At 47.9% G+C, this 25,501-nt stretch overlaps 1 protein-coding gene across 2 annotated transcripts; it reads right to left on the minus strand.

Annotated features, from left to right (window-relative positions):
• Window positions 1-535: 535 nt before the first annotated feature.
• Window positions 536-24,915, minus strand: Lpo (lactoperoxidase). Of its 2 annotated transcripts, XM_004669963.2 has the most exons (12): window positions 24,840-24,915; window positions 23,586-23,673; window positions 18,959-19,116; window positions 18,096-18,213; window positions 17,658-17,787; window positions 15,915-16,121; window positions 14,448-14,772; window positions 10,594-10,754; window positions 5,125-5,377; window positions 2,491-2,664; window positions 929-1,166; window positions 536-743 (listed from the first exon to the last, which is right to left on the minus strand). In XM_004669963.2, exons 1-12 carry the CDS (start codon window positions 24,913-24,915, stop codon window positions 536-538), a joined length of 2,136 nt encoding a protein of 711 aa, XP_004670020.2. The 2 variants fall into 2 exon arrangements, with proteins under 2 accessions (XP_004670020.2, XP_004670021.2); XM_004669964.2 differs by lacking the exons at window positions 18,959-19,116; window positions 23,586-23,673.
• Window positions 24,916-25,501: the final 586 nt, after the last annotated feature.

Raw genomic sequence — 25,501 nt, forward strand, 5'->3', positions numbered from 1 at the left:
TGGTGAGCTGGACTGGACAAGCATCTTGGAAGGTCTAAGTCTTGCTGGAGAGGTTGGTTTCCACAGGCTGAGAGGATGAGGTGGAAGCAGTGAGAGCCAAGTGGAGGAGCTGGAATGGCTGAGGGGGTGGCCCTTGGCCTTGAGTGAGCCATTCTTCTGGCAAGTGCAAGAGAAGCCTGGCTGCAAGAAAGGCCTGGAACTAGGGTGTGGGGGGTCTAAGGGAGCTTGCTTGAAATGACGTCATGTGCCAAAGACATGTACAGCATAGAAGGTTGTGGAACCCAGGCCCCTAATTTTTATTTTATTTTGTTTATTTATTTATTTATTATTTTATTTAGTTGAGAGAGAAAGAGAGGCAGATAGAGAGAAAGACAGGATGGGCACACCAAGACCTTCAGCCTCTGCAAATGAGCTCCAGACGAATGTACCACCTTGTGCATCTGGCTTACATGGGTCCTGGGGAATTGAACCTGGGTCCTTTGGCTTTGCAGGCAAGTGCCTTAAAAACTAGGCCATTTCTCCAGCCCCAGGCCCCCTAATTCTTCACCGAGGCCCAGGGTGTCAGATCCAGCTTATCAATGGCTGAGCAGTTCACAAAGCCTTGGGGATAGCTGTTGGCCTGGAATGGGTTCAGCGGGACCTTGGTGATGTGGGTGTTGTCACAGACAAGGCGTGAGAAGGACATCTTCCGCAGAGACTCACGCTGCTTCTCGGTGAAGACCCCTGGGTTTTCCCACCAGAATCTACAGAGACAGATCAGGGTCACAGCACACAGTCGGGCTGTCAGCTCCTCCCCATACTGCTCAAGGGGGTCACTGGAAAAGTCCCACCTGTGCTGGGGCTTGGAGTCAGTCCTCACATAGGCTGTTGGGATCCCCACCTTGGAAAGGGGTCACCTCCTGCCCTCTCAGGTAGACGTTTCACTTACCTGTCTCCATCACGGATCCGCTGGAACTGCTGGCCTAGGAGGCAGGCCAGGAGAGGTCCCACTCGGCCCCTGGCTACCAGGGGTTCGGCAGTGGCCCCTATCCAGATGTCGATGCTGTCAGGGGTCCCATAGAGGCCTAGCAGCTTCTTGGCTAGCTCCTTGTTCCTCAGCACGGTGCTCAGCTCCTCTACTGTCCGTGGCTGCGAGAGGCCACAGAAACCTCTCCACGCGTTGTACCCTAGGGTGAGGAGACTGGGGCTGTCTCATGCCTGCTTGTGTTCCCCTTTGGGGACATACCCCCTCCACCTCCAGATGCCCCAGAGTATCTGGACTGAGAGCCTTTGGGACAGCGGAGATACTGGTGCACTGCTTTACATGTGTGGCACTGCAGACTTAGGAAGGGCTAGTGGCTTACCTGATACTTACTGTGGGTCTAGACAGTACCATCAACACGTTATACACAGGTAAAAAGAAGAGCCAAATCTTGAGTAGGTCACCCAAAGTCAGTTCCATAACTAGCAAAAATGGCATAGCAGGGATTTGATCTCAGGAAGTCTGGCTTTTTTTTTTTTTTTTTTTGGATGTAGGGTTTCATTCTAGCCCAGGCTGACCTGGAATTCACTATGTTGTTTCAGGGTGGCCTCGAACTCATGGTGATCCTCCTACCTCTGTCTCTCAAGTGCTGGGATTAAAGCCATGTGCCACCAAGCCTGGAAGACTGGCTCTTAATTATATAAAATTGGCTTTCATGGTGTGGTGGTTTGATTCAGGTGTCCCCCATAAACTTAGGTGTTCTGGATTCTAGGTTCCCCAGCTGATGGCAGCTGGAAATTGAAGCCTCCTGGAGGCAGTGTATTGTTGGGGGTGGGCTTATGAATGTTATAGCCAGTGTCCCCTTGCCAATGTTTGGCACACTCTCCTGTTCCTGTTGTCCACCTTATGTGGGCCAGGGGTTGATGTCCACCCTCTGCTCATGCCATTGTTTTCCCATGCCATTGTGGGGCTTCCCCTTAAGTCTGTAAGCCAAAATAAACCACTTTTTCCTACAAGCTGCTCTTGGTTGGGTGACTTCTACCAGCAATGCGAACCGGACTGCAACACATGGGTAAACAGGGAAGTCCAAAGAGCCATTATTTTCTCCATATTCTTTCCTACCTTCCTCTTCCTTTTCCCTTCCACTCTCTGGAAAGCTCTCCCTAGTTTCAGGGTGGCCTTGAACTCGCGATCCTCCTACCTCAGCCTTCCAAGTGCTGGTATTACAGACCTGTACCACTACACCTGACTCATCTTAATCTTTTCTGAGCTTGTAACTGTTTTAATAAGTTACTTGTTGACCTCTTTTTTTTTTAATCTGAGGAACAAAGATAATACCAGATATGTTTTCATGTCTCCGCATTAGGAAAATGGAAGAAAATTCTATTTCATGGATGGATGGGTGTTAAAAACAGCCCGCTCCCAGTTTCAGGATTGATCAGCCCCCAAAGATCTAAAAGAGGGCGTCTAGGAGCCTCCTAAGGTAGCTAAAAGGTCTCCAGACGAGGCCAGACCGTAGACCCACTCACCAGGCTGTCCATGGTCCCGGGAGCGCTGTATGTTGATGGAAGCCAGGTCAAAGCCATGGATGGTATGAGTTTGCTGGAAAAGCTTGTTGCGCAGTTCTCCTGTCATCATTGCATTCTGAGTCATCAGCTTGGCCTTCGTAGCCAGCAGGCCCCTCACCAGGGGATCAATTCCACCTGCAAAGGGAGACCGAGAGGCCATCCTTAGGCTGAGCACAGGGTGGGGACATCTTCCATGCTGGCCCCTTCTTCCTCCAAGACATCATCTGTCAGTTGGAAGTGGGGCCAACGGATCATCTCCGACTGGAGGCAGGAAGAGAAGCGCACAGCGCAGCCTGTGAGAGTGTGTACGTGCAGGGAAAGGGAGGGTGCCCCTTCCGGAGTGGCAGAAATGGGCACTTCTTGACTGATGGCATGTCTCATGAGAGGAGTTCTGGGAGTCAGCTCCTTCTCCTTCCATGGGAGTGAAAGGCCCAAGAATTCAGAAGCTCAGAAATACTATCACGCTCCAAGGGGAGCTTAAGCGGGCTCCCTGCATACCTCAAACTCCAGGCTTTACTCTCTGTTGGAAGCAAGTAAAAAATCCCTCTTCTCATTATATCAGAGCCCACTCCTAATATAAAACTAGGTAAAAGGGCATGAGATAGCCCTCAAGGATGGGAAATGAGTAATGAAGTGAACCACTTATTTGGTTTCTGTAAATAGCCTGCACTATAAGCCTTACACTATAAGCCTTAATAGCCCACACTGTTAGCCTTAGTAGCTCGCACCATAAGCTATAGCAGCCTGCCTCAGACCACCAAGGTCATAGGAGGCTGATACCATACTCTGCTACCCCCACCTAAGGAATTGCACAAAGGCTGACCTCCAAGGTCATAGGAGACTGGTACCACACTCTGCTACTCCCACCCAAGGACCTGCGCAAATGCTGACCACCAAGGTCATAAACTAATTGGCTTAGAAACTATGGGGTGGCACCAACTGATTGGCTAACACCCTGCGGGGCTCCTAATATTAGAAAATGATTGGTCTAAGGCACAGGCTTTGTTAGAAACCCTATAAAAACTGTCCCGTTCCTGCATTCGGGGCTCTGCAGTCCTCTACCCCTGTGCGGTGTACGACTGTGGGCCCCAGCGCGCTTGGAATAAAATCCTCTTGCAGGTTGCATCAAGAGCGCTTCTTGTGAGTGATTTGGGGTGTCGCCTTATCCGGGCAGAGCGTGGGGGCCCCCTGCGGGGTTTTTTTTTCCTACAGGAGCAGTGCAGCATGGGAACAGGTACCAAAAATCTCCAGGAAATTAGGCTGGAGAGATGGTTCAGTGGTCAAAGGTGCTTGTTTGCAAAGCCTGACAACCCTGGTTCGATTCCCCAGTACCACATAAAGCCAGATGCCCAAAGTGATGCATATGTCTGCAGTTTGTTTTCAGTGGCAAGAGGCCCTATTCCCTTACTTTCTTTCTGTCCCTCTCTCTCTCTTCATAAATAAAAATAGTTTTAAAAATAAATCTTCAGGGGCCTGGAGAGATGGCTCTGCAGAGTCTAATGAGCCAAATTTGATTCCCCAGTACCCACGAAAAGCCAGATGCGTGTGTCACTTTGCATGCTGTTGGCAGTGGCTGGAGGCCCTGGCACACCCATTCTCTATGTCTGTCTCTCTTCTATTTCCCTCTGCTTTCATGTAAATACAAAAAATTAAAACAAACAAATAAATCTTCAGGAAATGACCGAACTTGCTAATCCTGGAGCAAAGTCCATCTCGACACGGGCCAGTCCAGGAATAAGAGATTGTCGCACCCATCCTCTCCCACTTCATGGAGGTAGAAGGCTACAGAGAGGAGCGGGAAAAGCTTACCCAGGCTGCAGAGATGGCTCAGGGGGTAAGTGTGCTTCCTGCACAAGCACGAGGGCCCGAGGGGGCCTGAAACTGCCAGAGTGTGAATCTCCACAGCCCACAGCAATAGCTGGGCGTGGCCACTTGCACCGGTAACCCCAGTCCTGCACAGGGGAGCAGAGACCAGGGAATCGCTCTGTCTCACAGTAGACGGCAAGCTTTGGAGCCAGTCAGAGACTCTGGCTCAAACAAGAGCAGACAGAAGATTGATGGGGAGGGACACCCTGCGTTCTGCTCCGGCCACCACAGGTGAGCGTCCCCTTGTGGCAGGAAAGAGCATGACGTGCCCAAGGGGACATACATGTGCCCATACCACACACAGTGCATACAACACATACTCACACCATTACATAAACACAAGCACCCCCCCCCAAGAGTTATTTACTAAGCCCACAAATTCTCTCTCCATAAGTTAGAGAAGCCTAGGGTAGGGAGAAATGTAGGGGGCTCCCAGGCACCTTGAAAGCCAGAAAGAGGAAAGAACTATTTATGGATCACTTCCTGTGTATTAGGCACCATTGTAGGGTGCTCTGCACACCTATCTCATTTAACTCATTGTGTATGCTCATGAGATGGGCGCTATTGGTGTCCTTATTCTACAAAGGAAATGAGAGAATCAGTGAGATGCAGTTACTTGCCCAAAGTCACATGGGGAACGCTTGAAGTGGGGCTCTGGAGCTAGGGTTCCCTACAGGCAGGTTGCAGAGTGGCCGGGCTAGGTAGGAGCACTTTCCTGAGAGGATTTACCATCTTTGACCATTCTCCAGGTATTGAAGAAGACGGTGTGCAGGGGGAGCTTGGGCTCTGGACCCCACGGTTGGTAATTCTCATCCAGGCGGGACACGGTAGACGGGACCTCCAAGTGGCCAAAGCGGAAAGCAAAGGTAAAGACATTGGAAATTCTAGGGTCCACAGATTCATTGTAGCCTTGGTATGGGGGTATCCACTTCTGCATCTCGTCACCCAGCACAATGGGCAGGTAGTCCTTAAAGGTGATGACCTGAAGAAAGAAGCCACAGGGAAAGGTTTATGCCTCTGCAGAGGGAGGCTGCAGACGAACCGCTGCCAAGAGGCATGAGCAGTCAGAATTCAAGGATGATAAACGGTCAGTGTTTGTAGCCAGTTTCTGTTCCTATGACCATAAAGGCATTGCTAGTCGTTCATTACATTACTATTTATTGTTATTATTAGTTTTCATTTTTCAAGGTAGGGTCTCACTCTAGCCCAGGCTGACCTGGAATTCACTCTGAATTCTCAGAGTGGCCTTGGATTCATGGCGATATTCCTACCTCTGCCTCTCGAGTACTGGGATTAAAGGTGTAGGCCACCATGCCTGGCTCATGACAGTATCTTTTTTTTTTTTTAAAGAAATCTGAAACTTGCCTCTTTTCATCTTTTATTTATTCATTTGAGAGAAAGAAAGAGGCTAGAGATAGAAGATAGAAAGAGAGAATGGGCGTGCCAGGGCCTCCAGCCACTGCAAACAAACTCCAAACACATGCTCCACCTTGTGCATCTGGCTTACATGGGTCCTGGGGAATTGAACCTAGGTCCTTGACCTTAACTGCTAAGCCATCCCTTCAGCCCCATGACATTCTTTATGTTTTCTCTCATGTCTTCACATAGGTCCTACTAATGGGTTATTTGAATTTGACATATAGGATATACTCACTGCTCTATGCAGTAAGATTTCTGCCTCTACTACATTTATGTGGAAATTAGTTACCTTGGTGATTAAAAATAATTGCGTGCAACTTCTAGCATTAGAACAAGGTGTTGCAGGGTGATTTCTATCTCTCTCTCTTTCTTACTTTTTTATTGTGGTAGGGTTTCATTTTAGCCCAGGATGACCTGGAATTCACTATGTAATTTCAGGGTGGCCTCAAACTCATGACAATCCTCCTACCTCTGCCTCCCAAGTACTGGGATAAAAGGCATGTGCCACCACACCCGGATCATGATTTCTTTTTCCTTTCCATTCATTGAAACTAAACATTCTGGAAAATATTCAACAGGCAATAATACAAGGACTCTGAGCCAGATATAGTGACAAATTCCTCTAATCCCAGCACTCCAGAGACTGAGGCAGGAAGTTTTCAAGTTTGAGGCCATCCTCAGCTACATAGTGAGACCCTGTCCCAAAACAAAATAAAAAACAACAAAAATCTGGATGCAGAGGCACTTGGGAGGTGGAGGCAGGAGGGTTAGGAGTTCAAGGCCATCCTCAGCTACATAGTGAGTTTGAAGCCAGCCTGGGCAACATGAGACCCTGTCTCATAACCAAAACAAAGACTCTGAAGGCTAGGAAAAAATAAGATGGGGCTGGAGAGATGGCTTAGTGGTTAAGGCACTTGCCTGAGAAACCTAAGGACCCATGTTCAACTCTCCAGATCCCACATAAGCCAGACTCACAAAGGTGAGACAAGCTCAAGGTTACACATGCCCACTAGGTGGCACAAGCTTCTAGAGTTCTATCTCAGTGGCTGAGGCCCCAGTGCGCCAATTCTCCCCCCCCCGCCCCAAAATAATAATATGTACTGGTTGAGGACCTCAGGCCTTGAGGAATCACATCGTGGTGAGTTCTTACATACTACATACAGCCAGACTGGAATGGGGGCAAGAGAAACTGGCAGTCTGAAGTCTCCTGCAGGAACGGGTGGAAGCAGCCAAGAAGAGCCTGCTTTCTCCCTTCAAAGGATTTAAGGTGAGGAGAGCCCAATACAGGCCTTGCCGAGCACCCCAGTCCTCACCTCACACCCCAGCCCTCAGAAACCCCTGACTGCTCCGTTGCAGCCTTTGCTTCTTGCCAGCTGGGGAGCCCTGTGTCTGTCTGCTCTTCACCCTTGGCTCTTCACCAAGGCGACCCCGGCACAGTGGCTCTGCTTCTCTAGAAGGTTGCTTAGTAACAGCATGCAGCCAAAAAACACTGGTGCCCTGCAGACAGCATCGGCTGGGACTGACTGAGAAGCTCAGAAGCATGAAGTGGACCAGAACAGCAGTGAAAGGACTCAGGCAAATACACTGGCATGGGAACTGAAAGTCACAAAAGTAGGTCAGAACCTGCTTGCTACACCTAAGCAAGTAACTACAGGCTAGAATAGGCAATTGAAACAGTCTCATGATACCAAAACCCATAATATCAAGCACCCTTCATGTACATGTGTGAGGGGCGTGAGGAGGGTATTCCAGGGGCTCTTGCTGGTGCATGTTGGTAGGTCTTGCAAGTGATTGCCTTTAACCGCTGGGCCATCTCCCTAGCCCTGAAACCCACATTTTGATTGAAAAAGGCAACGGGTATCAATACCAATATGAATCAGGCATTGGAATTTACTGATATTTTAAAGTTGCTACCTCAGTAATCAAGTTCGGATTTTAAAGTGCCTCCATAATCAAGTTCAGATTTTCCTGAAACAAGTGGGGGAAAAAAAAGAGAGAACGATCTCACGCAAAGAAATCAAAGTTGCAAAAAAGAAATAAAATTAAATTATGGAATTGAAAATACACTATTTGAAATAAAAATAACAACGTGAACAGACTCAGCAATACAGTGGAAATGACAGAGGACAAACAGATCAATTAGGATTTACTCAGTTGGTACAACAGAGAGAAAACAGACTAACAGGAGACCACCAGCAAAACAGAGCCTCATAGTCATTAACAAAAAAGCTACCTACCATTCATATCAGTAGAGTGCCAGAAGTAGAGGAGAAGGGATGAAACTGGAAAAGTACTTAAGAAATAATGCTTGTAAGTGTCCTCTAGTTGGTGAAAGACATACATTTACAGATTCATGCTGAATGAACCTCAAATCAGAGAAACCCAAAGTTCACTTCATGATGTATTATAATTAAGGTTCTGAGAACTAAACACAGTGAAAAAGAATTTTGTCAAAAAGAAATAACATTACTAAACAGAAGTAGCAATTCAAATAACAATAAATTTCTCATCTGAAACAAGAGAAACCACAAGGAAGTTACACAACATTTTCGACATGATGGAAGAAGAGAGTGGCGAACCCTAAATTTAGTATCTGGTGAAATTGTTGTTGTGGAGGAAAAGAGAAAGGAAGACTTTCTCAGGCAACGGAGAACAAAGAGGATGGATCGCGAGCTGATCCATCGTTGGCATGCTAAAGAAAATGCCGAACACAAAGAAAGGATAATTGCAAGAAGACAGTCCTTTAGAAAGGCAAGAAAAATGCAATGGGCAAATATGAAAGTAAACGTTGTTGTTTTTAACCTTAAGAGTTTATTTAAACAAATGCATGGTTCAATCACCATCTTACAAAATGGTGATAAATAAGTGGGGCGTATTTAATGTTATGCTAATTGAAGAGCCCGTCTCCAAAGGATACCTGGGATATCACTCCATGCATACAACCTTTGTGAACCAGCATAGTGACAGCATAATGACAGAGATGGAGAACAAATCAGTGTTTTCCAGGGGTTAAGGATCTAAGAGTGAGCGTGGGCCTTGCTATAAAGGGTAGCAGGAGGGCTCGACAATACAGTTAAGTCTCTTTATTGTGGTGGTGGTGGTTATGTAAACTACACCTGATAAAAATTGCACAAAGCTGCACCCGCACATACATGTACCCAAGCAGATGGTTGCATTTAAAACTGGTGAAACTGGAATAAACTATATGGTTTTAATCAATATTAGCTTCTTGGTTTTGCTACTGAACCACAGTTATGCAAAATGTTAGCACTGTGCTAGACACTGTGTGTACAAGGGCATGCAGACTTCTCTGTCACTTGTTGTGGAACTTCTTGAGAAGTTATTATAATTATTATTTTTAATTTTTTTTTGCTCGTTTTTATTTATTTGAGAGTGACAGACAGACAGAGAGAGAGAGAGAGAGAATGGGTGCGCCATGGCCTCCAGCCACTGCAAACGAACTCCAGACGTGTGCGCCCCCTTGTGCATCTGGCTAACATCGGTCCTGGGGAATCAAGCCTCCAACCGGGGTGCTTAGGCTTCACAGGCAAGCGCTTAACTGCTAAGCCATCTCTCCAGCCCTTATTATTGTTTTTTTGAGGTATGATCTCGCTCTAGCCCAGGCTGACCTGGAATTCACTATGTAGTCTCAGGTCGGCCTCAAACTCACAGCAATCCTCCTACCACCTTTGCCTCCCAAGTGCTGGGATTAAAGTTGTATGCCACTACACCTGGTTGTAATTATTTTAAGATAAAATGTTCATGGCTGGGAATAGAGCTTAATGGTAGACTACTTTCCACATATGCACAAGGCTCTAGATTTGATTGGCAGTGCTGGAATAAAAAACCCCCCAAAACTTGTTGGGATGGTGGCATTTAGCTATAATCCCAGCACCTCGGTGGTGTAGGAGGATCCTGAATTCAAGGTCATATTCAGCTACAAAAATTCAAGACTATAGGGCTAGAGTGATGGCTCAGCCGTTAAAGGCCCTTGCTTATAAAGCCTGCTGACCTGGGTTTGATTCCCCAGTACCCATGTAAAACCAGACACGTGCATGGCGCATGTGTCTGGAATTCATTTTCAATGGTAAGAGGCCCTGGTGTGTCCCTCCTTTCTGTCTCTGTCTGTCTGCCATTTTTTTCTCTCTCACTCTGTAAGTAAATAAATAAAAACATTTAAAAAATTACAGACCAGTTTGGGCTACATGAGACCCTGTCTCAAAAAAATGTTTAAAATGTATGTGTATAGTCTGTACCAATCTATGAGCCAGGGGTGACGGTGCATGCCTGTAACCCTAGCACTTGAAAAGCAGAAGCCAGAGGATCAGAAATTCAAGGCCAGCTTTGGCCACCCTGTCTGGAGAGAGAGAAAGGGTGAGAAGTCTTTTTTAATTGGTTCATCAGTGAATCCACAGTTGAGTATATTTATGCGGTGAATTCGAAAGGAAGAGAAGCGATCCAAGGAAGCTCAAGTCATTGTTAGGAAGCAGTCTAGGAGTGAGAGGGCTTGTAGTCCCCATGATGGCATTGGGGCAGGCACACGGAGGGTACCACACATGGGTGGATGATCCTCTCACAATCTGAACCTAGGCCTTCATTCTGAGACACAGAAGCAGAACGAACAACGGAGGGTTTAAAAGAATGAAGGCGGTAGAGAGAAGTGGCAGCAGAGAGAAAGGAGAGAGTGAAAACCAGGGACAGCTAGACGAGAGCAGCGAGCGGAGGACAGAGGCGGGCATCCAAGCCAAGTGGCCATGGCAGGTGCTCTTGTCTCCAAACCTGCATGAAGGCTCCTAGGATTTTCCGGGCTTCCTGGTAGAGCTTCTCTCCATCCCACTGAGGGTTGAGTCTCTTCAGTTCTCTGGCCAGCCGGTTGTGCTCCCGGACAAAGAGGGTGTGCAACGCGGCCAGCAGGATCTGCTCAGAGGCACGGGAATCTCCTGGAAGTCAGGAAGTCAGGAAGGTGGGCTCTCCCTGAGTGGAACTGGGGCTGGGCTACACAGAAAAAGGTGGCTCCCCAGAGATCCTTTTTCAAGTCCCTCATTCTAGGCACCCTAAGAATGTCAGGTGAAGGTGGGGGCGATTGTAGGTTTGCATCTCAGTTCTGTACATGTCTTTTTCAGCTGTGTGATCTTAGCAGGTCACTTCCATTTCTAAGCCTCAGGGTCCTTATCTGGGAAAATGGGGACAAAACAGGCACCACACAGGATTGCTGTAAATGCTACAAATGAAGTATTAAAAAATAAACTTTTAATTTTGTTTTTTCTTTCGTTGTATCCCCAGGCTGGCCTTGAACTCACAGTGATCCTCCTACCTCAGCCTCTCAGAGGGCAGGGATTAAAACCATGCACCACTGCCCAGCGTGGTGGCGCACGCCTTTAATCCCAGCACTTGGGAGGCAGAGGTAGGAGAATCGCTGTGACTTCGAGGCCACCCTGAGAATACAAAGTGAATTCCAGGTCAGCCTGGACTAGAGTGAAACCTTACCTTGAAAAACCAACCAACCAAACAAACAAACAAAACAACAAAAAAGAATGTTATATAAAATAAAAGTACCACCAAGCCCCCCTCCAAAAAAAAAAACTTAAATTTTTTTATTTTTATTTTTTGTTATCTCAAGGTAGGGTCTCACTCTGGCCCAAGCTGACCTGGAATTCACTGTGTAGTCTCAGGGTAGTCTTGAACTTACGGTGATCTCCTACCTCTGCCTCCAGAGTGCTGGGGTTAAAGACATGTGCCACCATGCCTGGCTAAAACTAAACTCTTTTTGTTCAGTTTTGTTTTTCAAGATAGGGTCTCGCTCTAGCCCAGGCTAACCTGGAATTCACTATGTAGTTTCAGGGTGGTCCTGAACTCACTGTGATCCTCTTATTACTTCTGTCTCCTGAGTGCTGCCACCAAACCTGGCAACTTTTGCTAATTTTAACCTAAGTATCTTCTAAGCAGAGCAATTCAAATAAATAAGGGGCTCTTTCTGTTGCATGGCAATGTTGAGGAATGCAGGTTTGTGGGTTGAACTGGGGTAGGGCTGAGTTTTTCTGGGTGGGAAATGGGGAAGGGGCACCTATTAAGGGAAGGAGAAAGGAGCCAGGATGTGGGGACAGCTAAATGGTGAGACCAGGTATTTCTCTCTCTACCTCTTTCTCTTTCACACACACATAAATAAAATAAATAAATAAATAATTAAAAAAAAAAAAAAAGAACAAGCCAGGTGAGGTGGCACATACCTTTAATCCCAGCACTCGGGAGGCAGGGATAGGAGGATCACTGTGTTCTAGGCCAGCCTGAGACTACATAGTGAATTCCAGGTCAACCTGAGCTAGAGCAAGGCCCTACATTAAAAAACAAAAACAAACAAACAAACAACAAAAATGGATACGTGATAGGATACTGGACAACCATTCAAAATCATATTATAAAAGAGTTGATGGCAGAAGGCATGTTAAGTGAAGACACTGGTTTTTAGCGTACATTATTTATAGTATGAACCCAATTACATAAAGCAATGTAGAATTATACACTGTGTTTCCTTTTTTATTTGTTTGTTTGTTTTTTGAGGTAAGGTCTTGCTGTAGCCCAGGCTGACCTGGAATTCCTATATAGTCTCAGGGTGGCCTTGAACTCACGGAGATCCTTCTACCACTGCCTCCTGAGTGCTGGGATGAAAGGCATGAGTCATCTCACTCAGCTCCTTTATTTTTTTCTACTGAGGATTAAACCCAGTGCTCCCAAATGCTAGGTAGCACTCAGCCATTGAGCCATACACCCTCAGACCTTATGTCACTTTTTGACACATGGTCTCACTAATTTTCCCATGTTGGTCTTGAACTCTCTCTGTAGCTCAAGAAAGCCTTGAACTTGTGATCCTCCTGTCTCAGCTCTCTAGTAGCCATGATGACCAGCCTGTGCCACTGGGACTAGCTGCCACTGAGACTAGCTAGAACTGTACCTGTGATAGAAAATACGGGAAAGATTAGCATTTAAAATGTTAGTAATGAGGGCTGGAGAGATGGTTCTAGTGGTTAAAGGCATTTGCTTGCAAAACCTAGTGGTTTAGGTTCAATTTTCTAGGACTCTTGTAAACTCACACACACAAAGTGACACCTGTATCTGGAGTTCATTTGCGGTGGCAGGAGGTCCTGGTGCACTTACTCTTCCTCACAGGTAAATAAAATAAAAGTTTCTTTTTGAGGTAGGGTCTCACTGTAGCCCAGGCTGACCTGGAATTCACTATGGAGTCTCAGGGTGACCTCAAACTCAGGTCAATCCTCCTACCTCTGTCTCCTGAGTGCTGGGATTAAAGGCGTGCACCACCATGCCTGGCATAAATAACAAATTTTTAAAATGATAATAAATATTAGTGAGTGCTAGGATTATGTGACTTTTCTGGACTTTCTTATTTATAATTATTATTATTATTGGCCTGGAGAAATGGTTTAATGGTTAAGGTGCTTGCTTGTGAAGCTTAGGGACCCAGGTTCAATTCCCCAGAACCCATGTAAGCCAGATGCACCTGCATCTGGAGTTCATTCATAGTAGCTACAGGCCCTGGTACACCCATTCTCTCTCTCATAAATTAGTAAATAAATATAAAATATTTAAAATTATTATTGTGTGTGCCATTGTGCATGTGTGGAGGTCAAAAGCTAATCTTAGCCGGGTGTGGTGGCACATGCCTTTAATCCCAGCACTCGGGAGAGACAGAGGTAGAAGGATCACCATGAGTTCAAGGCCACCCTGAGACTATTACATAATGAATTCCAGGTCCAAGTCGGCCTGGGCTACAGTGAGACCTTACCTTGAAAAACCAAAAAGAAAAAATAATCTTAAGGTGTTGGTTCTCTCCTTCCACATTTTTTTTTTAAAAAAAACTTTATTTTTTTAAAATATTTATTTATTTATTTATTTGAGAGTGACAGACACAGAGAGAAAGACAGATAGAGGGAGAGAGAGAGAATGGGCGCGCCAGGGCTTCCAGCCTCTGCAAACGAACTCCAGACGCATGCACCCCCTTGTGCATCTGGCTAACGTGGGACCTGGGGAACCGAGCCTCGAACCGGGGTCCTTAGGCTTCACAGGCAAGCGCTTAACCGCTAAGCCATCTCTCCAGCCCCATTTTTTTTTTTTTTAAAGTATAATTTCACTCTAGCCCAAGCTAACCTGAAATTCACTATATAGTCTCAGGGTGGCCTCGAACTCACAGCATCCTCCTACTTCTCCTTCCATCTTGTTTTTGAGACAGGGCCTCTCTTGTGTTTTTGCCAGTGGGAAAGCCAGCCTAGCTGGTCTGTGGGCTTCGGGATTCTCCTGGCTCTGCCTCTGAATGCTGTAGGTGTGTTGGCATCCAAGACACACGCACCACTTTGCATCCAGCTTTATGTGAGTGTCAGGGATCAGCAGGGTCATGGAGCAAGTGCCTTCAACTGCTGAGCCATCTTCCCAGCCCCCTTATTTTTATAGTATACATACATTCCTAGTCTTTTTCACATGTGGGCCCTTCTGCCACTCCTAGTTCAGTGCCACGGTGGTGATTTTAAAATGATAATAATATAATGTAATGATAACAATAAGGACCCATGGTAAAGCCTGGCTTGGTGATTTTCTTTTCTCTGGGCCCCTTAGCCCAGACCCACCTGCCAGGAAGCAGGGAACGGCCGCCGTGGTGTTGATGAACTCGCAGGGGCTGGGTTTCATGGTGACAAAGGGTAGGTAGGGCAACCCGTGGTCCGAGACCTCTTGATTGACAGCCAAAAGGCCCAGGGGACTGCTGAGGTTGCGTAGGCGGCCAGCCAGGCTTGGCTCAGGGCCATACACCAAACTGGCATCCAGGAACGAGGTGAGAGCATTGATTTGCTCTCGGGCCAGAGACTTGTAGGGCTGTGTGGGGCAGACGAACCCAGCCCTGAAGAAAGGCAGGCATTTTCCTTGAGTCTTCACCTTGGAGTCACCGGGTGGAAACTGCAGAGAGAGAGGGGGCTGGGGTGCGTGGCTGCTCGGGCAGCACATCTGGGCCCTGGCAACCTTTCCCAGGGTCACGCTGGATGCCAGGATGATGATGTCCTCCTGGACTCATGCCAGACACTAGCCCCAGATGCCTCCTGCTGACATTACCCAACCTGGGCCCACAACACCCCAGAGTTCATCACATCCTGCTATGCAAAGGAGCAAGGGCTCTTAATTTTTAGTGGAGCAGATGTCCCCAGAACCCTGGACAAGGAAGCAGCATACCAGATGGAAAAGGGTTGATTAGTAATAATGACTAAAAATATCAACCCTCTATTTATTTTGGAACTGCTGCATGCCAGGCATTTTGCACACTTTATCATACTTTGACCCTCAGAAAGTCTGAAAGATAGGTAATTTTACACGTGAGAAAACTGAGGCTCAAATAGCTTCAATAACTTGCCTAAACACTTACAAAACTAGAAAGGAAAGTTGTGAGATTCAATTCCAGATCAGCCATGAAATCTCTCTCTCTCTCTTTTTGTTTTTTCAAGGTAGGATTTCACTCTAGCCCAGGCTGACCTGGAATTCACTATGGTAGTCTCAGGGTGGCCTTGAACTCACGGCAATCCTCCTAGCTCTGCATCCTGAGTGCTGGGATTAAAGGCATGCACCACCACGCCCGATTTAACCCATGAAATCTCTTTATGTCATAGCACGTAGTCTTGATTTGCTGTTTGAGTGAATAAATAAGCCTCTAATGGCAAAATCCTTAATGAAGGGAAAGTGGGGCTGGGGAGACCGCTCAGTGGAGAAGAGTGCTCAGCACTCATGCCTGAATTCCTGAGTTCAATCTTCAGACCCCACATAAAAAGCTAGAAGCCATGGCAGGCTTCTGTAATGCCAGCATGCGCATGGGGAGATGGGAGATGAGTTCGAGAGAACTCCTCAGGAGCTCTTGCGGAGCACAGCAGGAAGAACAGCTGCAGAGCAAGGTCCAGAGAAGCCCTCAGCTGAATAGGTGGATGACTACGTGAATGGATGTTAGAGCTGTGGGACACTAACAAGTCAGCCTCCACAGCTATTAGGAGACCCTGGCCTTGGGCTGGGAATGTGGGCTGCATCGGGAAGGTGGGACATTTGGCTGCGGAGCCTACCATGATGGGGAAGCAGTTGTCTCCCTGGACACAGAACTCATCACACTGGGCTTTGGAGTAGTTGCTGCTCCCCAGCTCAGTGTCAGGGGCAAAGTCCAGGTCATGGTCCACAACTTGACCCCATTGCATGAAGAGCAAGGACCTGTTTTGGTCTAGAACGCCCTCCTCGTTCAGGTATCTGGCAATCTTGTTGGAGACTTCACGGGCCTGCACGTGGAGAGGAGAGGGGAGATTGGAAGAAAACACGCTTAGAGGATTCAGCTTAAACCACAGTTGTTTTTTTTTTTAGAATTTTGTTGTTTTTAATAATCCTTTATATAAGTTAAAGTTGACCTAGAATATAAACTCAGTAACTATATTTATGATATTATGTGACAAAGTATGGTATTGTTTATATAAAATTTCAGCTCACCATAGGCTTTAGTTAAATCTTAAACCACAGTTTTTAAATGTGTGTGTGATGTGCGTGCATGTATCTATGCATGTGCAGATGTGTGTGGGTTCACGTGTGTGCACAGGTAGATGTGCATATGTGTATGTGTGATTGTGGAGGTCAGAGGTTGGTGTAAGGTGTCTCCCTCAGTGGCTCTTTACCTTATTATTTTTTAATTATTATTTACTTATTTGAGAGAGAGAGAGAGAATGAGCATGCCAGGGCCTCCAGCCACTACAAATGAACTCCAGACATGTGCACCACCTTGTGCATCTGGCCTATATGGGTTCTGGGCAATGGAATCTTGGTCCTCTGGCCCCGCAGGCAAGTGTCTTAAGTGCTAAGCCATCTCTCTAGCCCCTATTTTACTTTATTCTTTTGTTCTTTTTCAAGGTAGGGTCTTGCTCTAGCCCAGGCTGACCTGGAATTTACTATGTAGTATCAGGCTAGCCTAGAACTCACAGCGATTCCCCTACCTCTGCCTCCCAAGTGCTGGGGTTGAAGGCGTGTGACATCATGCCTGGCTACCTACACACTGAACCTACAGCTCACCTATTCAGCTAGACTAGTTAGCCAGTGGGCCCTTGGGATTCACCTGTCTCTGCCTCCTTAGTGCTGGGATTCAAAGTGTGTGCCACCACACCTGGCATTTTAGGTGGGTGCTGGGGATCCAAACGCCTGTCCTCATGCTTGTGCAGACAGCTCTCCCCACTGAGCAACCCTCTCAGCTCTCAACCACAGTTTACTAGGATCTGTGATGGAACAGGTGCTCTTAATCCCATGAGGAGCTTTTCCGCTTTGTAGATGAGGACAGAGCTGAAATCTGTGCTTGTAGGTCCTGCAGCTACAAAAGGGCAGGCACGGAACTGATGCCAGGTCTGTATGACTCGATGACATGCAAAACCAGTGTCCTTTCCGCCATGGAGAGGAAAAACAAAGACAGGCTGCCTCTGAAGTTAGCGCCAGGTGTCTGGGCATAAGAGATGGGCCCTGGGGAGGGGCTGCCAACACAGATAAGGCCAACAGCTCAGACCTCCAGGAAAATGACAGCTGATACACTCCAGGGGCTAGGGTCGGGAAAGCGTAAGTAGGATGGGGCAGGGAAGCCATCTGTCAGGGAGACCCCAGGGTATCAGGCTTGTGACAGTTGGGACAAGACCATCACCTGGCTGGGCCTCTGGGGCTCTGCTGCCCTCTCGTGGCATTTGCTGGGAAACATCGCTAAGGAGGTAGTGCAAATCTTAGTTCCATTTGTGTGTGTGTGTGTGTGTGTGTTGATGACTTCCCTTCCGCACCCCGCCTGCCCTCACCAGCGGGACAGGGAAGCCGTTCCGCTTCTTCCCCGGCGTCCACCCGAAGGGGAGGGAGAGCCCATCCTCGTACTCAGCTGGCAGCCATCGAGCCAGTGCCCTGTTGGCAGCGCCCAGAGCTGGCTTCTTCCTGAAACCCAGCAAGACTGCCCTCAGCCTCAGCCTGTCACTCCAGGGCTTGCCACCACACACAGTCACAGCTACCCTGAGCTCTGTGGGAGGGAAAGGGGACATGGAAAGAGGGGCCTGTCAACTGTGGGGTTCTGACTTCCTCCAGCCCCCAGGCTGTAGGCACTGGTGAAAGAGACCACTTCCAGGGTGCCAGTGTAGCCTCCCTGGAGACACGTGATCTTTTGGAAGGATCTAGAGGGCCCAGCAGCAGGAATTCTGCCTGGAATGCCCAAGGCACACAGTGGGGGTGGTGCCTGGGGCTGTCACCTGTTGTTACAGTCTCCAGTGATGGTTCGGTAAGGGCTATGCATGTTACAGGTCACCGTGGGGGCAGAGGCACCACAACCCACCTCCCAAGACAGTGAGGCCAAGTCCAGGCTGGGACCTGAAACAGAAGGGACCCCAAAGTGACTGAGTTCTGAGGCATAGACAGCAGGCAAGTAATCAAACTAGCACTCGGGAGACAGAGGCAGGGGGATCACTGTGAGTTTGAGGCCACCCTGAGACTACATAGTGAATTCCAGGTCAGCCTGGGCTAGAGTGAGACCCTACCTTGAAAGGCCAAAAAGAAATCAAACTAGAGGGGACAGCTCAGTGTTACCTGGAATAAGATGAAAATCTCCGATCTTTTGATATATTCCCAACAAATACACCTGACACAGGTGGCTTGGATGTCACTTTCACCTACAGAAGTGATAACACTACATGGTTTGGGACAGGAAGCCCGAGTTTACTGATTTGGCACTTTCTTCAGGCAGAGTCCTTATAGACAGTTTTATACTAAATGCATGTATATCCCCTCACTAGGAGTTGGCAATATGATCTTGCCACAGAAAGTTCTTTCATCTGCAAACAAATGACATTGGCTTAGCAGTTCCCTAAGGCCCTCTGGGTTCTGCTGGTCTATGGAGGTCTACGAAGGGAGACAGAAGTCCCTCTCTGTACAGAGTCTTGCTCTAGCCCAGGCTGACCTGGAATTCACTATGGAGTCTCAAGGTGGCCTCAAACTCATGGCAATCGTCCTACCTCTGTCTCCCTAGTGCTGGGATTAAAGATGGACAGAGGACAGTTTTTGGTGGCTTCTGCTCTGTTCCCATCCTATCATCAGAGGGTCAGAGAATTTTCTGTACCTGTGACATTGGTTAAGGCCACCTGCCTCAGCTTCTTCAAGGACTCCTCCCAGACCTGCCCGCTGCGAATGACTGTGCGCGTCTGGCCTCTGGCATGTTTGAGATACTCTGACAGCTGGCGGGTGGTGGGCCTCCGGGAACTCATGGCGGTCTTCAGCCTGTGGTGGGGACAGTGGAGATCAAGAGCTGGTGTGGTGGCTCACTAGAGGGGCGTGAGGTTCTGTGTGAACAGAAAGAAGCCACAGTGGGTGTGGGAAGTACACAGGAGACAAGCTCTGGACCCTCAGGACTGTGCCTTCATTTCTGATGCTGATGGAGAAAACTCTTCTGGAGGGGGAAACAGTGGTTCTGGACTTTGTTGGGTCTGGCCCTAAAGGAGGGCAAGTGGACGGGCTCGACGTTCCTGAATTCCAACTATAGGCTGTACCTGGGCTAGCTGTGGCAGAACTAACTAGGAATCTTAAAACCCCCCAGGCCCTATGACCCACTGATCCAGGCTTGAGGAGCCCCTGGCACATAACTAGAATGTCAAGAAGCCTCGAAGAGCTGGAGTTCTAGGAATAAAATAGTTCTACCCATGAAAACAGCCTTCGATGCTTCCGGTCTTAGAGCTAGCGTGGTTTGTGACCTGAAGTGTCCAGCTTATTGCTAAACATCTTGGACAAGATGCTCAGGCCTTAACTTTCATGGGCACACCTGACACCCCAAAGCCTTCTCTTCTGAAGGCTGCAACAATTCAGGACTGAGGCACGGGACCCTATCCCTTCGCTATGCCTCAGGTTCCTTGCACATAAGTGGACGTTCAGGATGATCTCTATGTCTTTAAGCCTCTGAAATACTGGAAACGACCCACAGCCTCACAATAGTCAGTGTTCCATTTGGGTACAGTTCACTGACTGTACTTGCATGGCCTGTGGCTAGGTTCTGTTTAACTCTAGTTAACATGGTAGCAGGTGTGAGCCTGGGGCACTACTGAGGTGCAAGGGCAGACGCGAGGCAAACCGTGGTGATTGGGATCTTATGGCCAGGTCTAGCCCCACCTCTCCAAAAGGAAGCCAGGAAATCAGTCATGCTGTCTTTTTGCGGCTCTTGCGAGAGACAGCAGAGCCCAATAGCCCAGAGCGGGGTAGTGGCAAGAGAGGGAGACAGCTATATTCATCAGGAAGGGTTATCAGCTCAGAGCAAGAATTTTCCAACTTTGGAGATGACAGCAGATGCTAAAAGAAACTGGAAAAGTGCCCGAGGAGAGGCACCGAGTTGTCCAGTGGAGTTGAACTTAGCAGCCTTTATCCCTGTCTGCTCCTACCTCAGCTCAGTTCCCGAGGAGGAGGCCAGAGGAGTCCAGGGGAGAGGGAGGGGACCTCTCAGTTCTCTGCTGTCACCACAGGGCCCCTGAGCCAAGAAAGCTGAGTAACCTAGGACTTTTTCTTCTTTGGCCAACCTTTGAATTCCTGAAATAAAACTGTTTGTGGGGCCTCGAGGTGACCAGAGCATGCGTCATTATTTGAAAGTTATCACAAGAGCAATGGGGCTGGGTGAGAGTTCACTCAGGGATTAGGCAGAGAGAAGCCCCCCATGAAGTGTCAGCGATGGAACGAGAGGGAAGACTAAGGGTGTTTTCTGCTCAATGCCATGATGGCCAGGCTTTGCACACGCTAGGCAAGTGCTCTACCACTGGGCTATATCCTCAGCCCTCGTTTTACTTTTTCTTTTGAGACAGGATGTTGCTAATTGCCTAAACTGTCCTTGAACTCACTCTGTAGCCTGATTGGAGAGAGAGAGAGAGAGAGAGCGAGAGAGAGAGAGAGAGAGAGAGAGAGACAGAGATAGAGACAGAGACACAGAGAGAATGAATGTGTGTGTTTCCAGGCAGCCCAGGATGACCTGGAACTCACTCTATAGTCTTAGTCTGGCCTTCAACTCACAGTGATCCTCTTACTTCTGCCTCCCAAGTGTTGGGATTAAAGCTGTGTGCCACCATATCTGGCTGCTTTCCCCCTCCTTATTTATTTGCAAGCAGAGAGAAAGAGAGAGAGAGAGAGAGAGAGAGAGAGAGACAGAGAGAGAATGGGCATACCAGGGGCTCTTGACTGTAAATGAACTCCAGACACTTGTGCCACTTTGTGCCTTGGCTTTATGTGGGTACTGGGGAATCAAACTGGGCTTTTCAGGATTTTCAAGCAATTATCTTTAACCTCTGAGCGATCTCTCCTGCTGCAAGCTGGCTTTGACATCTGCCATTCTCCTGCCTCAGACTCCTGAGTACAAGGCCTGCACTGCCAGGCCTGGCTCCACAGTTGCTCTGTCTTTCAGGCAGCTCTCTCGATGGAGGGATGCAGGCTCCTGGGCAGGGACCCGGTCTGCACTGCTTGTTTCATGAATCTCTGCCCTGCCTCTTCACTGGGTGGATGGCAGCTGGCTCTGTTGGTGCCCTGGGGGGGGGTGTCTCTGACCTTCTCAGATGTTTTAAGAGGGTTGTGGGTTTATTTTAAGAGTGACTAAGGCACTTGCTTGCAAAGCCTAATGACCCAGGTTCAATTTTCTAGTACCCATGTACCAGATGCACAAAGTGGTGCATGTATCTGGAGTTCGTTTGCAGTGGCTACAGGCCCTGGAAGGCCTATGTTCTCTCTTTGTCTCTCTCTCTCCCTGTCTTTCTCTGCTTGCAAATAAGTAAAAAATTAAATACTTAATACATTTACCAAACAAAAAGAGTTTTCAAGGCTGAGAGATTGCTCAGTGGTTAAGGCACTTGCCTGAGAAACCAAGGACCCAGGTTCAAGTTTCCCCATACCCATGTAAAGCCAGATGCACCAAGTGGTGCATGCATCTGGAGTTTGTTTTGCAGTGGAAAGAGGCCATGTTGCTTCCATTCTCTCTCTCTCTCTTTCTGCTTGCAAATAAATAAATATATATATTTTTAAATAGCACACAGGAGCCATAGATTGTTACCAGAAAATTTTCAGTGCCAGGGATGGGATATCTTCCAGTGAGTTCTTGGCCAGGGAGGTTCCTGATGCCCCCAAAACACTACAGCCATTGCTGAAGCCCTTGGTTTCCCACCAGGAATACATGGTAAGACCCTATTGCTAAAGACTCCTCATACTTGGGCTGTAAGGTCACTGAGAAACCCTGCTGGAACTGAGCTGATAACCTCCTCCAAGTAGACCAGTTGACAGAAAGCTGAAAAAGCCACACTGCATGCAGTTCAATGGGAGAGAGAGAAATCACCAGTGAAGATACCAGTGGACACTACAAGCCTTATATTTGACCAGCCAGGCCAAATGAGCCAACAGGTGCAATAGTGGCATGTCTGTTATGGGGAAAACCAACCGCCCTCTAATTTGACTGGAGGCCCACTCCATGGGAGGGAATGCATCCCTGATACTGAAAACCTACAACAGAGGTAGTCATGAGCCCTAGGGGTGTAATATCTGTTGCTGTCTGGCTAAATGTATATACTATGCTCACCAAACTGCCCAGCAAGCACTTCTCTTAATGTTTATACCATATATTAAAGCCACTCTAACTTTTGGTTAGAAAACCTTCTCTTTTCAGATGGCAGGGACCTTGGGATGACTCAGAAGGCACCATGGTGCTGAGAAGAAGTGACAGAGGAGTGCTCAGCACTGGAGTATCACTATCACACCTTCCAAGGCTCAGGATCCATTGCAGAAGAGGTGGCAGAAAGAATGTAAAGGCTAAAGGAAGGGCAGACTCCTCCAGACATAAAATGGCCTGGATATCCATGACCTCACAGTGCCTGAAACTACCTACATAAGACCATCATAATAGGAGGAAAAGATCATGACATCAAAATAAAAGAGACTGATTGAGAGGGGGAGGGGATATGATGGAGGGTGGAGCTTCAAAGGGGAAAGTAGGGGGAGGGAGGGAATTACCATGCGATACTGTTTACAATTATGGAAGTTGTCAAAAAAAAAAAAAAAGGTTTCAAATACTTAAAAAAGAGCATGGGTGTGCTGCTTACCCCTAAGGGTTCATCCCTGTGACCTTGTTGGGCATTTGCTCTGGGCGATTAGAGCTCCTGGCTGGAGGTGCCAGGGGTAACACGTTTGGGGGTCACATTTGGGGCCTGATGTGAGCATATGAAAGCTGCTTTTCTTACTCCACATGAGACAGCCTTTGAAGTGTGCCTCACACTATAGGTCTCCTTGAGGAGGGCAGAATCAGGCTGAGGCTAGACTGGAAACCACAGCCCCATTTAACTTTGCATCCTGTGATAACTTCTCTGAGAACACTCCCCTGGTAAATCACCCATACTGACTGGTTCTGCCTTGGGTAAAACCTGACTCAAGTCAGGTCATATTAGTTGAATGAAAGCAGATTTCCGAGGCTGACATACATGACCCAAGGAAACAACTGGGCCACATGGGGGCAAGTCCTTATGGCATTAGGTTAGAGGCTCCTTCAACCTTAGAGGGTGGGGGTTTTAGCAGTTGGGACTATTGCTCCTGTGGCCACATACTTGGGGATGTTTGATAACTGGGGCAAGTTTGATAATTGTTTTGGCTCACTGGCTTGTTGGAGTTGGTCTGGGAGTGCTTATTGATAACAGGATAGCTGTGAAGGGAAGTACACACATATGTATGTGAATCCCACTTACCTGGTCCGGGACTCCAGGAAGGCCTTGTTGACACGGACCTTGACCTGACTCACAGTGTCACAGATAGTGGCAGTCTTGGTGACCTGAGCTTAGAGGGGAGCAAGCAGGAAGCAGGGTGTCAAACATCACTCCTCTGAGATGACCTCTGAGATGATCTTTGCTTCTGTTTCTCTTTCTCAGCCATCATCCCTATCTCTCAAGCCTGAGCACGAGATTGGGAAATTTTACAAAAGCTCTTGTGGGACTGATAAACAGGACAGAGCTGGGCGTGGTGGCATATGCCTTTAATTCCAGCACTTGGAAGGCAGAGGTTGGAGGATCACTGAGAGTTTGAGGCCACCCTGAGACTACATAGTGAAGCTGGGCTAGAGCAAGACTGTACCTTGAAAAACAAACAAACAAAAAAACAAGGCTGGAGAGATGGCTTAGTGGTTAAGGCGCTTGCCTACAAAGGCAAAGGACCCAGGTTCGATTCCCCAGTACCACATAAAGCCAGATGCACAATGTATCTGGAGTTCATTTGCTAGTGGAGTTCATTTGCAGTGGCTAGAGGCCTTGGTGCACCCATTCTCTCTCAAACAAATAGATAAAATCTTAAACAAAGGACAGAATGGGAAGAGTCCTCTCTGATCTTCAACAAGATATTCAAATGGTCTTTCGGAATTCCACCAGAATACTCAGGGATCTGACCTCTGGGTGTCCAATTGGCATGGGCGACTTGGTTCCTGGTGAGATGGTTCCATGGACCCTTGCCAAGCTCAGCAAAAAGCATGCCAGTTGCCAGGACCCCAGCAGTGAAGGGGAGGGCATGAAGGGAGAGGTAGGGTTCTTTGTTTTCTCTCCTGTTGGGGTGTAGAGCATGAGGGGCAGACCCCATTTGCATAACAGGGAGATCGTTTGTGGATTGAACACCTGCCTGGAACTTCAGCATGTATCTTCATTTCCAAACAGTGTTTGCAGATGTAATTACTTTAGATGAAGTCATGCTGGAGTAGGGTGGACCCTAAGTCCAATAGCTGGTGGGTTTTGTAGCTAAGGAAAGGATGCATAGTGAAGGCCTGTGAAGGCTGAGGCAGTTAGGGACAGTTGCCTGGAGCTACAGGAAGCCTGAAGAGCTTCCCTTAGGGCCTTCAGAGGGAGCATACCCCTGCCCTTGCCTTGATCTTGGACTTTCAGCCTCCTGGGCTGCGTGAGAATGAATTGCTATTGTCTTCAGTCACCAGTTTATAGGAACCAGTCCAGGGTGACACTTACCATTTGTAGCAGGTGCTGCACTCAGTAGCAAGATCAGGGAAGCCAGGAGAGCTGGGAGATGGAGAAGGCCCCTCATCACTGCAATGAGACCCCGGGTCATGCTGTGAGACTCGGTGGAACCCCAGTAAAAGAGATGGAATTGCAGAAAGCAGAAAAGGCCCAGAGAACACCAGATGCCTACACCACATAAAGTCTCCAGGAGGGCTGGAGAGATGGCTTAGCAGTTAAGTGCTTGCCTGTGAAGCCTAAGGACCCTGGTTTGAGGCTCGATTCCCCAGGACCCACGTTAGCCAGATGCACAAGGGGGCACATGCATCTGGAGTTTGTTAGCAGAGGCTAGAAGCCCTAGCACGCCCATTCTCTCTCACTCTCTCTCTCTTTTGGTCTCTTTCTCTCTCTGTCACACTCAAATAAATAAATAAATAAAAATGAATAAAGTCTCCAGGAATCTATTGAATACATGGGCCTAAGCCTGTCCCGCGAGAGCTGAGAAAGAGACAAGGTGGGAGGCAAAGAACTTGGACTCCAGGGTCTAGTGCCCTAAATTATAGCTCTGCATTTGCTCTACTGCTCTGTGATCTCGGGCAAGTTGCTTAACATTTCTGGGCCACTGATCGATTGATCCAGGTGTCCTCATTCGGCTTTGTTTCATCACAGGTGGG

Source organism: Jaculus jaculus, chromosome 9 (assembly GCF_020740685.1).
Source record: "Jaculus jaculus isolate mJacJac1 chromosome 9, mJacJac1.mat.Y.cur, whole genome shotgun sequence".
In the NCBI taxonomy this organism is placed as follows: domain Eukaryota; kingdom Metazoa; phylum Chordata; class Mammalia; order Rodentia; family Dipodidae; genus Jaculus; species Jaculus jaculus.

Bases quoted from the DNA above. Each gene is read 5' to 3' on its own strand.
- Lpo (XM_004669963.2), bottom strand. From the start codon at position 24,915: ATGAGGGGCCTTCTCCATCTCCCAGCTCTCCTGGCTTCCCTGATCTTG. The intron at 19,117-23,585 runs GTAAGTGGGATT...TCCCCACCACAG, and splicing joins TTCCTGGAGTCCCGGACCAG to GCTGAAGACCGCCATGAGTT. The intron at 16,122-17,657 runs GTGAGGGCAGGC...CTCCACGTGCAG, and splicing joins ACGGCTTCCCTGTCCCGCTG to GCCCGTGAAGTCTCCAACAA.